We start from the raw sequence: 14131 nt of genomic DNA, 5'->3' as shown, positions 1-14131 counted from the left end.
GGCGTAGTTCCTTTCTAGGGAAAATCAGCACACTTTTAAAAGCTGCCCCCAAGTGGCAAGACAAGCTCCCTGGCTTTATGCAGAACGACAACACCATTGGCCCTGGACCCAAGCAAAGACTTTCAAAATCTCACACAGTTCCATCTGAAATCTGTGCTCACCATCTCGCCAGAAGTAAACAGCAGAGGAGGAGGGGAGGGGGGCTGAGAAGAGAGGGGCTGAGGGGAGAGAGGAAGAAAGGAGAACACCAGGCTCCCTTTGCAAAGAGTTCAGGCTGAACTGCTGGAGTCGATTAGGACCGGGAGGATTGCTGAAAGATTACTTCCCTTTCCCAGATCGTCGTAACCCCTTGACCTGCCCTGATTACCTTGCAAAAAAGGTTATCAAGATACAAGCCTCTAAGGATTAAAGGAAACTTAAAATCAAAACAGAAAAACACCCCTTTCTCCAACAAATAAAAAACTTCCTTGCTTTGTTAAGCTGACAGCCCCACTGTAGGTGTTGACATAACCTTCCATCTCCAAAAGGCTTAAAGTCAACAAATCCCTGTGCTTGGTGCAGATCTGTCAATGCGATTTACATTAACTTGTCTGACATGAAATTAAAACAACAATCAGCCAGAGGAACAAAAGGGTGCGCTCACTTGCGCACTCTGCTCCACAACAGTCATCTCCTGCAACTGGTGCTCCATTTAATTCCCCAAAGAGCTAGAGACCAACTTTTTAAAATTAACTTGTTTAATGTGAGATTCTTTTTTTCCTACGGGCGGGGGGAGGAGAGGGGAGAAGGTTTGCCTCACATAGCAGCAAATCACGATTGCTCCGCTCCGCTCATTTGGTACAGAAGAGGGGGGTCCCAAGGCTGTGCTTTTATTTCTGAGAGCATTCCATTTGTTTGGGCCATCTGAAAACTGTTAGTCTAAACCACCATGGAGGTTCTGTGCAGCCACATCACATGCTGGAGGCTAGATCCCTCCCTTAGCCATGAGCTCTTTGCACTGGACCACATTCAACAGGACAAGACAAGTGGATCCTGACTCCAATTTGCTGCTCTCTTCCCAAACCAGCACCAATTTAGGAACCACTGAAATGGACAAGCATTAGAATCAGAGGCACTGTGTCACTCTCCTGAGAAACAAACATTTTTTCCCAGACTTTCCTATAGCAGCCAGCTACAACACACACACCCTGACCACCATTAAGCTGACCTGAAAGCAGCAAAATTAGTTTGATTAATTTGGAAGAGCATTGCTAATGGTTTAAGGGAGATTAATCACTCTAGACCCATCCCATAAAACACTGTGGGCATCTCCTGCATCCTGTACATCTCCACATTAGCTGTGCTTTATGCTTTGATGGAGAGGTACCACGTAGAGCCAAGACGCTAGTGAGGCCACCAAGTGTAGTGTTTCATAGGCCAGGGCCTGATGTAAAGTGGCACTTTCCATCACAACCCGGGGAGACTGCAGTGGGGAAGGAGCAGGGCAGGCAAGACAAGGCAAGGTGTTTTACAATAGCAAGTCATGATTTACAGGCATTTAAGAATGGATCAAGTCGAAACTATGCATCATGACAGGGTCTCCCAATGCATTGCACATGTTTATGTTTACTGAAATGCAGCCATGGGGGGAAACATGCCTGCATTCTTCTCCTTATGGGAGTACCTACAGTGTGGAAGGGGTGGGGGATTTCAATCAGGAAATAACCCCTCCCCCTGCTCCAAACAAATAGGCAGCTCTTCCAGGGGCTGCACAGAAACATTCCAGGGATCCGGTCACGGATCTCTCATTTAACAAGTAGTTTGGCCTTGGATACTCATCTGATTCCATCCTAAATTACTTAATTCTTGCCCTGTTTGTCATAAACATGAAAGAAGCATCCAAACTGGGCTCTTTCTCAGTCACTGATCAACATGCACCACCCCAGGGTTCTCAACTCTCTCTTTACACCAACAGCTAGTTGTCTCACTGGCAATTTTTTTCTCAGACTATTCTGGGGTCCACATGTGAGGGGTAGATATTTTTCTCCCTGGACAACACAGGCCTCTGGAGACTTGTTGAATACTTACTGAGCCTGGGTCCAAATTAAAGATGGGTCCCTTCACATCATCAGTTCCCACACAGATCAAAAGAACAAAGTGAGTATGTTCAAAACAAAACACTAACGCAAACTGCTTAGCGGTGGCAGAAAATGGCTGTGGGAACAAGCCCCATGAATGCGGTGCATAACAGTCCTGGAGAGGCGACAGGCTGGGGAGAATCTCTGCTCCATACATGGACCATCCCCAGATTAGTCATCTGCATTGGGCTGCGCATCTTCAGAATGACATGGTTTATATGCCGCATTCTCCCTCTGGTTAGTCTGCATTTAGGAAATGGAAGGTGCCTACAGAAGTAACTTCAAATGGGGTAGCAGCAGGTTTTTCTCTTGAAGAGCGAGCCACTCAGCTTCCCCTGGCGTTCATGCGGCATTTGAGAGACATACTAACCACTGAACTGAACCCTCTGGCTGTTCAGAGAGGCATTTAAGTGTGCGTGCTTGATTTTGAAGTGCAGCACACATATTCATCTGTCACTAATTTGTTCATTTTTTTAAAAGATCATTTTTTAAAAAGTTGAAAAACTGTTCAGGGGTGTCTGACATTAGAGGTGCTGAGAACAGGCAATGTGCACACCCTGATTCTACTGACAAACAAGTAGAGTTGCTTGCTCTGAGGTTGATAGCAGGAAGGGGATTGTTCGCGTGAACAAAACACAGCAAATGGGCTTCCACAGCAGCCTTTACTTCTGTTCATAGGCATACAAAAACCCACGTCAGCTTATGGCTCTTCTAAGCTCAGCTGGTCAAGTCCTTCATGGGCTGCTGTCTGTTCTTAATTTACACATTGTTGTTAACTTGTGGGATTCGACTACAGAAGTCAGGTAGACCTGGCAGCAAGGGCTGCCTCCGACAGACACACTTGCAAAATCTCACATGGGAGGGGCCACACATTTTTTTCCAACTCAGAAATAAATTGGATGACATTCTAAGGCTGCAATACACAAGAGACCAGGGGCTACCACAAATGGAGCGGCACTCTCCACGGAAGCCAGGCCGCATTCTAGAAGCCCCGCCTCTCCAAGTGCTAGGCTGGCAGGAAAGAATGAATACAAAGGGAGAAAACACACAGAGGAAGGAGAGTAGAAAGAAACAGAAGAAAGGAAGAAGCCTTGCAGGAGCTGATGGGCACTTCTCCCACATCTGAGCTCCTATCGGGTACCATCACATCTGCTGTTCAGATAGGCCATGTTCCCTAGGCAGGGAGCTTACAGATCAATGGACAAGGATGAAGGAGAAGTTAGGAATAGGGATGGACGAAAGGGACTTACCTTGTCCTGCAGCTTGCTTCGCGGTGGGGGGGAAGCACTTCGGTTCTCCCCCCGAAGTTCAGGCGAGGGGGGGAGGTGCCCCACCTCGCCCGGCCAAAATTCAGGCCGGGGGGGGGGAGGCGCCCCATCCCTCACCGGCGAAATTCAGGCCAGGGAGGAGCGCCCCGTCCCCCGGCCACGAAAAAAAAAAGTAAACAAAGAAACAAAAAAAAAACCACCCGTGATAGGCTACGTAACGATTTGTGTAGCCTATCACGGCTAGATTTCCAAAGTCAGCCGTGATAGGCTACGTAAATCGTCACGTAGCCTATCACGGGTGACTTTGGGGGGAAAAAAAAGAGTGTATGCAAATGGCGGCGCCCCATGGGCGCCGCCATTTGCGTTCCTTATTTTGGCACATCTAGTCTATGTAAAGATTTACGTAGACTACGGCGAAAATAAGGGCAATGCAAATAGCGTTCCCTTATTTTCGCCATAGTCTACGTAAATCTTTACGTAGACTACCCCTGTCCAAATAAGGAACGCAAATGGCGGCACCCATGGGGCGCCGCCATTTGCATACGCGCTATTTTTTTCCCCCCAAAGTCACCCATGATAGGCTATGTGACGATTTACGTAGCCTATCACAGCTGACTGTGGAAATCTAGCCGTGATAGGCTACGTAAATCGTCACGTAGCCTATCACGGGTGTGGTTTTTTTTTTTTTACTGTACTTTTTTATTTTGTAATGGTGGAGGTGGCAGCCGGTCGGGAGACCGGCCGCAGCCCCCGCCCCTGCCGAAACGCCGCTGAACCGCCGCCGGGACCCGCCGCCGAGAGGGACATTTGCCGAAGGTAAGTCCCATCCCGGGGGGGGGGGCGGGGGGCCGGAGGAGAATTTCTCCAACACTTTCGGGGGGCCGAATGCGTTGGCACTCGGCCTCCCGAAGATTCATGGAGAAATTCTCCGCCATCCCTAGTTAGGAACACCTGAATTTTCCCAAGGATCTTTTGGGATTAAAATGTTTATGGACAGCCCCACTGAACACCATGTAAAAGGGGGAAGAAGCCTTCTTCTGGGAGAAGATGGCAGTCACCTCCAGCTCTCACCACCATCACGCGCACACAAGTTAACTGCATTCAGGTGTGACTTTGGCTCTTTGTTTGTGCCTTAACCATATCTGGGGAGACTCACAACATTTTCCTCTTCCCATAAGCAAGTGAGAACAAGAGGGAGAGTTTATGGTTATAGGCATGCATGTGTGACAATTCAGTCTGTGTGTGACCATATCCAAGATTGCTCAACAAAATTGAGGCAGCCACAGGCAGAGGGACACTCCTCTTCCAAGTCATACTTACAGGCAGGTGTGTAAAGACTGCAAAGGTGCTGCGTAGGAAGGCAATGAGGTCCACCAGGTAGTCACTGGCCTTAGAACTGGCCTCCACGGCCATCCAATCATAATCTGCAAGTTGCAAGAACTGGTCTATCTTCTGGTTCAAATTCGTGTAGATCTCTTCTTCTGCAGCATGGCGGGCATCCTGGGGACAAAGAGCAGATGCCGCGTAAAACGAACCGTCACAACCAGAATTCCACCCTCACACCTCCTTGGGCAAAGTGGTGCATCAGCATTTGTGACTGCCTCCATGACTCTTCAGGAAGAGGAAATCCTTTGAATTGGCTGGGGGATCAGTATACATGGTCTGAGGCCATGGGATCTAAAAGTCCATTTTGGCCTATATGAACCTCCCTGTCTGCAGAGATCATCATCTGAACAAGTACCTCTGCCTTCAGAAGTTAGGTGGCTGGCTACCAGAGACAAGTCTTTCTCAGCAGAGTCAACCCCAACTGTAGAACTGCCTCCCCAGGCACTTTTGCCTGGTGCCTACGTTATTATCACTTCGGCACTGGGTTAAGACAGTCCTGTTCTTGTGACCCTTGATGACAAATGAAGTAGAGCTGTTTATTTACCTGCTATTGATACAACAGTTACTCTGTATATTTTGGATTTTAGATTGTATTATTTTAAACTGGTTTAAAGTGTATTTTTTAGTGTTCAACATGAATTGTGAGTTGCCTTGAACATCAATCTTAGACAAAGGCACAATAAGAGGTAAGATGGACTATTTACTGTATTTTATGTATTTTATTAACTTTTTTGTAAGTCACTTTGAGTTATTTTATAAAGAAAAGCAGGGTGTAAATTTTTTAAGTAAGTAAGTAAGATATGAATCCCTCTCCTGTTACCCATTAAGAGCCCCAGGGAAGGACTTTCCTCCAGATCCTGTCTAGCTGTGAAATGGCATCTCCAAGGGATACAGTGCTGGGACATCTCAGACATGGGAGTCCCAGGTGGGGAATTCTCTCTAGAGCCAAGGCCAAGTAAGCCAGGCCTTACAGACAGGCAGAGGCATATAGAATTCCATTCTGGTGTAAACTGTATGTATGTACGTACACACGCATGTGTACACACTTTTCCACCTTATGCACACAGGTCTCCCCGAAAGTGAGAGAGAGATAGAATACCCGAACACGCTTACATATAATTGAGACCCTGTGTTTCCACCAGAATAGAATCCTATGTGGTTGGACCACCTGTTCATCAGTGGTGCTCCACTTTCCATTCTGCCTTTGAGCTCTGGCCTTCTTTGCAAATCCACATTTCTAACTACCTTGCTGACCCTGCACTATGGATGTCCTGCCATCAAGTTCAATGTGGCAAAACGCAGATCTTTCTGCTCAATCCCTCCCCAAACATCCACTTTTCTCCATCAAAGGCATGAATCCCTTCTCTCAGAAACAATGCCAGAGACTTAGTTGAACTCCTTGGGAGCCTTTTCAAAACTCCTGTTGTTTCTTCCACATACTGTCTGCTGTGCACTTGCTGGCTGTGTGAATGACAGTAGGATGCTGAAGTTGGGCATGGGTTAGTCAAGGGTAGGGGTCTGTGCATGCGTGTGTGTGTGTGTGTGTGAGTGAGAGACAGAGACAGACAGAGACAGACATTCCTTGTGGCAGGGGTTTGGACACAGATGAGAACCAATGGCTGTCAGTGATCATTTCATGGACACTGCTCAGCCCCCACCCAGAAGAGACGCCTGGCCCATAGCAGCAGCCTCACTTTGAAGGTTGTAGTTCCATATAACTTAGTTGTGTGGACAGTTTCTGGAAGGACATTGGTGATGTTGGTAATGAATTCCTCAAGGAACCTGCAGGATTTCTCCAAGTGTGTAGTGTTGATAATAATCTGGACCAGCTGCAGAAGGAACACACACATTTTACACTTTAGTTTTTCAAAAGTCAACTGGCAGGACAGATAAAGCCACAGCAAAGCGCACCTGATGCCATTCAGACACAGCCTCTAGCAGGGCACAGTATCTTTGGACAAAGAGCAAAAAAGGGTCTCATTTTCCTAGCAGGTGATGTTTCTAAGGCAGACATAGCTCTCTGGGAAGAAATTTCCCCAGGATTTCTGCTAGAGGCAGAAGAAAAACTCTAATGAATTTTCTAAATTCAGCTCCTCTCATTACACCTCAAATCCCATTACAAGACAAGCTGGTTACAAAAAAACAAGACAGTCGGTCTGAGGCCCATTGCCAGTAAGTCTGAAGTGATAGAAGCCTGAGTGACAGCTCCCCCATCCCTCTCCCCAGCTCAGACGAGCCTCTTTAGGAAAACCTGCAGGCACTTTGAGTGGCAATTAAGAGCCAATTTGGTTGTCTCAGAATTTGAGCTGCTGCTACTGCTGCAAACCACTGAAAAAAAAAATGTGCCAGCACCTGTCATTAGAGGTGGCCCTAGGTATTTAAATGGAACAATCATAAAACAAAAGGAAAATTCAGCATCTCCTTTGCTCTGCTCTTCCTTCCTGCCGCCCTACCCACCACATCATATAGATGTTTTCATGATTCATCCTTATATCACTCACTCTCTAAATTGATCGAGTAGCAGGAAGACAGGGGAAGATCACCAAGATGGGATGAAGAGACAGGCCCCATGTAAGTTGCAAGGTTCTCTCTTACGCCCTGGGGCATCTGTTTCTTTTGCTCCTCTTTCTGTATACAAAACCATCTTGCTTCACAAGGTGGTTCAGGGATCAACAGTTCAAGCTACTCACAAGTCACTGGTCACACCGGGCTTCTTAGAAACACCCACCCACTAATTTTGCCATCACCTTCCTGTGCCAAGCAGGGGGAGTGTTTGTGGTTGAGTAAGGCAGGGCGAGGTTGGGGTGGAGAGGGGTGCAAGGCACATGTCTGAGATCTCTTGAGGTCAGAACCTCAATAGCCAAAGCAGAACAGCTCAAACTATGGGCCCTTCTGCCAAATGTTCAAACTGTCCTATCTAATAGAGAGAGAAAAAGTGTGTGCTTTGAGAAGCTGCACAAATACACAGATCCAATCACAGATCCAATCATGTTGGGAGGAGGGACACCTGGACTTGGCCCCCACCCCATTCAACACTGGGTGTTTAACAATATGCACAGAATCTCCCGAACCCCACACCTCAATCAAAACTCCAACTTGCACAACAGCTGCATTACAGAAAGCTGCTTCCAGGCCTTGCCAAAAGGATCCCCTGTTGCAACTGACTTTGAGGTTCAGTTCTGGGGTATGTGAGAAGGGTTAACCCCCCCTCTCCCAATTCTATGCTGTGTGGGTGGGGCTGCCCTAATGGGGAAAGAAATGGAGAGATGTCTCAGATGTGGACATGAGCGTGTGGGGTGGGGGGAGGGGGGGAGGGAGATGCAAAGCCAACAGGGAACGTAAGGCTAAGCAGGGCAGAGGAAAAGAGATAAGAAATGTAAAGACAGGCTGGAGAAGGCTTTTTATAGGTTTGCTAAGAATCACTCTCCCTCTTAGAGAAGGCCCAGAAGAGCAGCCAAATGCACCCTGCCCTCCCACCCACATCACAGAATAAAGCACTCGCCTCTGTCAGGCCGACGTTTCTCCGCTTAATGACATTCTGTAAACAGTTGCTCAGTGTTCGGGTCAGTAGCAAATTGGTAGATTTCCGAATCATGTCATCAACCTCTGTAGAGCTAAAATCAGAGAGAGATTATTGAAGCAGCCCTGAGCGTTAATTTTAGTTGAAAGGCAAGGTACACATTGAAATAAATATACCAATGCAACAGAAAACATTGCTTTGGGGTCAGATAATCAAAGACGATCACATGACCATCTCTAAACCCCGGAACGAGGGCAAAAGGGGTGTCATGCAGACAGAATTCACCAGCCCCCAAACAGTGGTTTCAGCAAACTACAATTCTGACTTTCTGTGAGGGTGAAACACAATAAGCCAGAGCCACCCAGCCCAGAAAACCAACAGCCGCCAACAACACCTAGCATTCTGTGTGTGTGTGTGTGTGTGTGTGTGTGTGTGTGTGAGACACGGAGGGAGGGGGGAGGGAAGGAGGGAGGGAGGGGGGATAGCACAAGAGATGGGAGGAGGGAGGGAGAGGTGGGGGGAGAGTACATGGCATAACAGCAGAAAGAGCTGATGGTGGAGATTTCCGCCCACCATCAGGTAGGAAGGATGCAACATACTGAAAGAAGGCGAGTCCATGAGGATGAAGGTGGCGGGGGGGGGGGGGCTAGAAGGAGAGGTACAGATCGAAAGGAAGTGACCAGAACTATTTTATATGTTGTTAACTATTTTAAATGGCATTATGTTACCTTTTCTAAAATTCTATGAGGGCTCTGACTCAAATGCTAGAGTAAAAGTTAAAATAATACAAACTCCAGACATTGACCCAGATCTTAAAGACTGGGAAAATAAACAGAGATGTGAGGGGTTGGGACCTCAATATGGGTTAAGAGTAATGAACACTAGCCAGAATCCCAAGAAAAAGTCAGCGGATAATTTATGCCACAGAAGTGGCCCCCCAAGTAAAGCCCAAGTCACATCCTGCCAAACAGCACCATTGCTGACAGCGTCCAGGAGGGAGGGTGTTGCTGTATCCATCGTTTAGTGTGAGTGAGCAATACCTGAAGGTATTTAGCACCCCCTGTTTGCATCCAAAATGATGCCGACTCAACTCTCAACCCTTGGAAAGAGGCAGTGCCACTGTCAAGCCACAAGTGATGCTTGACTGGTCACCTGGCCGAGTATTCTTTGACAAGGCAGGGAATCTGCCTGTGCAGGACCAGGAGAAGGCCAGTATGAACATAGCAATGGGTTCGCAAGAGGCGTCCAGTCACCAGAGACATGGCTGGCAGGGAAGAAGGAAATCCATGCTGCAGGCCCCTGGTGATGCAGCTCCTCATAACTGCCCGCTGCCTACATCTACCCACTACTTGATTTTTCACATCTAAGATATTTGCTGTAAGATTTATATTATACACATTGTTGAAACAACTGTTTTGAGCCCCTTGGAGCATCTTGTTAAAAGAGCAGGGAGACAGTGTGCGAACAGCCAAGCAGACATAGGTGTGTGTCAGGGCCGGAGAGAGTGGGTGAGCACAGGGAAGGAAACAGGGACCAAGCCAGGTTTATGCTCAAGTTGTCCAGTCCCCAGCACATACTATCCCATCCTCATGCTGAAGACCCACATTTGCACATTGCAAGCTCAGCTCCTGGGAGGCCCCACACCGAGCTGGGCCACAAAATAAGCCTTTTGCTTGCCTGCGTCGAGTGGCTAGAAAGCCCCACTAGCTTTCATTAAGTTGCTCTGCCTTCAGGTTGTTTCTGAGGAGCCTGCAACATTGCCCTCCCTCCACAACCCTTTGCACCTTCAGAGCCCTCAAGAAGCTCCCAGACCAGAAGGCCAACCTCTCCCGCCCCCTCCTCCACCCGGCTGGGAGCGACTGTCCCACCGAGAAGCAGCTTTCTGGGAAGACGCTGAACTGCAGGCTCTCCTTTGATCTTTCATCGGCCTGCATTAGGCTTGAAACGACAGACACCTTCATCTGCCCAGGGAGGAAGGCGGGCAGCTGACGGGGCGGGGAGAGAGGACTCCGCACTGGACAGGTCCAGAAGCAGTCCTCCTGCGAGGGCTCCGGGTGACTCTGCCCTCATGAACTTTTGCCCCACAGCCTGTTCTGCCTGACAAACAGTGAGACCGCAAAGCCGCAGCAGGCAGGGCCAGCGCATCTGCATCATCTCCATCTGCTGCCCATGGCAGGGAGGCCGTCCTCATGAGCTCTCCCTGGCCAAGGGGAGGGGCTCAGCAGGACGCCTCCTCTGCAGCCCCTCCCTCCTCTCTCGGGCCACAGTGGCCAGTTGCCAGCATGGCTCAGCAAGACTCGGGCAATTCCAGATTTGCCAGGCAAGAAAGGGAAAGAGGCAGAGCCACCTTTGCTCAGGCTGTGTCAGGACAGGCTCCAGGATCTCTGGTGGAGATACCGCTCACCTGCCCCGCAACCCGAGAGCCCTCAGCCTGAATCATGGCCTGAACCCAGGAAGACCTTCCACAAGTCAAACACACCCTCTTCTTGTCAGCAGCAGCATTTGCTTTAAGCGGCAAAAGGAGGAGAGAGGCACAGCCGCCTGAATTCCCCTCTGAGAGTGGAAAACTGAATGTGGAGGAAGGAAGGCTGGCAATGTGGAGGGAGAGCGGCTTAAAAGGCAGCCTGTGCATCTCCCTGGCCTTCCCCCCACAGTGTACAGGCACGGGCGAGGTTCGGACATGCGGGAGGGCACACACTCCATTCCCAGAAGGCACGCGTTGCTAGCTCAACAGGCATGCGTGCCCCGGAACACACCTCTAAAGCCTCTGCTGCTTACAGGGGCCCCACAACATGGAGGAAAGCCCCATCCTCAAGGGGAGGAAGTCTGAAGGCTCTTAGCTCAGCACGAGGAATGTCCACCCTTCCTGATTGCCCCCTGTGCAGAGGAGGAGTGGGGGAGCTACTTCTGTCCCCTGCAGAGGAGGCATTTGTTGCTTGGAATCCTAATTAACAAAGAACATGCTCTGTGCTCATTGCCGCAGGGTCTGCTCTTTGCAGGAAAAAAGCTCTTGAGCAGAGGGAGGGAGGGAGGGAGGGAGGGAGGGAGGGAGGGAGCCACCTGTGACAGCGACGGCAGATCCTGCAATAGCAGCCATGACCTTTGTGGCAGCTGTGATGGACAGCCTGACCCCAATCACTCCAGGGTGCGCTGTAAATGGCAGGGAAAAGGAAGACAGAAAGAAAAAGTTGCTGCCGGCTTAGCAGGCAAACTCCCTAATAAAAACTCATTCAAGCTGCCAGGCGGAAGAGAAGCATCAGCAGCAGTTCGAAAGAGAGGAGTAGCAGCCAGGGATTCTCATTTGCCTCACTGCTCTGGCCAAATCCTGCACTGCTAATCCAAGGCTGAAAAGAGCAATGCTAATAGCACTCCCCTCTCTGCAGTAAAGGTGGCCTCCAGGCCAGAGAGTGAGTGCACTTTGCCGCCCCTGCCTAGGGAAACCCAAGAGGGAGAAGGACAGAGCTTTCAGGCAAGTGCCTTGGAGAAGAAAGTAATGTTGGGCTAGACCCAATCCATGGTGGGCCTTTTCTGCACTGACAGCCACAGCTGCAAAATACACACACACACACACACACACCCCAAATATATTGTACACCATTTTTTTTTTTAAGAAACTGAATCTAGGGATGACTGGAGCAGAAAAGCAACAGCCAGCCCAAAGGAATCCTTCAAATTCCTTGAGGTGTCCAAGCCAATCAACACTGAGACCTTGGCTGTTTGTCCCTTGCACCAGTCATCAACATTCCTAAATCCCAGATTGGGTCACCTGAATAAGTGATGCATCTGACAGCCTGTGGGCTTATTCTTGCAGCGCCTCTCCTCTTTCAGTTGCACTTTGGCATGGCTGAGGTCCTCCCACTCCCCACGCCGCGCCCTGTGCCCCACGCCACCCACGTCCTGCTCAATTCAAAAGGTTTAGGGGGCCTGCCATTGTTGTGGCACCGTGCGTAGAAGGCTTTCTATGTTCTACGGTAAACTCTGTTGGTGGATGCTCTCTGGGAGGATAACAACAACGACTGCAAAGAGTCTTTCAGATAACTCATCTGTGGTAGCTCTTGCCACTCGGCCTCCAGGCAGTTAGCTGGGAGAGTTCTGGACGAGGGTGCACAACTGGTCCTGAAGTAGAAGGTCCTTCCTGATGATGGCCAGGTGTCACAGCTCCTGCACTGACAGGTGGAGACATTCTGGAGACCATGGCTGTCCCTATGGAGCTATATTAACCCTGGCTTTTCCCTGTGGATAGTAGAGGAGGGAAACTGGGGCGGGGGGGAGCCTGCCCTGCTTGGCTGGCAGCTTGATGTCCTCCTCAGAAAGCTCCACCACTGGGTCAGGGAGTGACCAGGACTGGCTGTCTCATGTGAAGTGGACTTTCCCTGGGAGGTTTTACACTATGTTTAAGCTCTTTGTGGAGATCCCCTGGATGATGGTGAACTTGAAGAACAGAATCTGGCTCTGGACTGACAGCCTGTCATGTGTCTGAACTTGGGCTGGCTGCTGGATCCACGCCTGCTTTTCTTCCTCTCACTTGAGTGGCTTTTGAAAAACCTCACAGCTTTCCCACACAAGCCCCTGGTCCGATGGAATGGCAACAGTTGCCCCAGATAATGCACCCTGCTGCCACCTGTTGAGCCTGGCCTGGGAAAAGGGGCAATCAAAGAGAGAACGATTGTGTTTGCACACAGGCCCTTTGTGACTGCCCACCGAAAGGCACAAGAAAAATGCAATGATATCCTCGGAGGTGGAGGAGTCAGCTGTGTCTGGTCATCATACCTTAGATGAAGGTCTTCAGAGAACTTTAGGCAAGCGTAGATGAATTCCTTGATCTCATTGTAAACTCTAGGCACAAACTCGGAGAAGGGGAACTTCCTGGGGAATGGCTGCTGCAAAACGCAAGGCAAGCAAGGGAATACGGACGTCAATGAGGGAGAAACACACGTGCAAACGCACCCACCCACAGAGCACCCACTGTGCTCTCCTGGAAGACTGAAAACACTTCTGCCATTCCAGTCCTGAGGCCCCCCGGTCCCGCTCTGGCCTCTGGCCTCCTGACATGTTGCTCTTTGTGAAAGAACCTGCCCCACCCTCCATCCCATGCCTCCTCTCTCCAGAAGTCCTTCTTTGGCATGCCTTTCCCAGGTCAGCCTGGCTTCTCTTGTGCTCTGCCATCTCCTTACAGAATGGGCCCGACTGTGTGCACTGGGGCATGGTGCAGCCTGGGGGTTTCAGGGCAGCATGCATGTGAGCAGCAGAGGACCCGTGTACGAACAAGTGCATGGAAACCGACACCAGCCTGGGCATACAGGCGCTGGGCTACCCACCTGCACGATTGCTCCGCCAACGTGGCTGGCATCAGCTAGCTGATGCGGAACGTGGACTCCTTCGAGACGACCCACCTGCTGCCCTGAAAGCCCATGTCCAGCCCTCACAGCAGTGGCGATGAGGATTATGCTCCTCTGCCTACCTTTACACCCACCTTCCCCCAACCTGGTCCCCTCCAGGCATGCTGGGCATTGTTCTCCAACACATCTGGAGGGCACCAGGTTGGGGGAAGCTGCTCTACACCAACCCTGCTCATATTCTCTAGGCACCAAAACTTTATTTCCATGAAGTCTGCCAAAGCTGGAGGAGTTTCTAAACTTAACCCAAGCCCTTTTCCCTGAGGTGGCTTGAGTGGTTCTGAAGCAAGCCCCTCCATGGAAGGCATCTCCTGGGTCACCTGGTTTAACCTCTTCCCTGAGGCACAATACTCTGAACTGAAAGCACCCAACAGATGTCAGACCAACTTGACAAAGACTTTAAGGGAGAGTTAAAAGCTTTTAAGCACCACCTCCCACACACCC

General features: G+C 49.8%; 1 protein-coding gene across 13 annotated transcripts in view; it reads right to left on the bottom strand.

Annotated features, from left to right (window-relative positions):
- Positions 1-14131, bottom strand: part of EXOC6B (exocyst complex component 6B) — a 400399-nt gene that overhangs the window by 152557 nt on the left and 233711 nt on the right. For all 13 annotated transcript variants that reach the window (XM_084855222.1, XM_084855227.1, XM_084855223.1 and 10 more), the window contains 4 exons: positions 13062-13171; positions 8274-8385; positions 6466-6600; positions 4706-4885 (listed from right to left, as the gene is read on the bottom strand). In XM_084855222.1, the coding sequence (XP_084711348.1) occupies positions 4706-4885; positions 6466-6600; positions 8274-8385; positions 13062-13171 (537 nt within the window). The remainder of the gene's footprint in view (positions 1-4705; positions 4886-6465; positions 6601-8273; positions 8386-13061; positions 13172-14131) is intronic.

The sequence above is a fragment of the Heloderma suspectum genome, chromosome 5, assembly GCF_057233095.1.
Source record: "Heloderma suspectum isolate Gila_16-S chromosome 5, 16-S_ref, whole genome shotgun sequence".
NCBI lineage: Eukaryota > Metazoa > Chordata > Lepidosauria > Squamata > Helodermatidae > Heloderma > Heloderma suspectum.
Note: the sequence above shows the minus strand (reverse complement) of the source record. Positions and strands in the feature narration are given on the sequence as shown.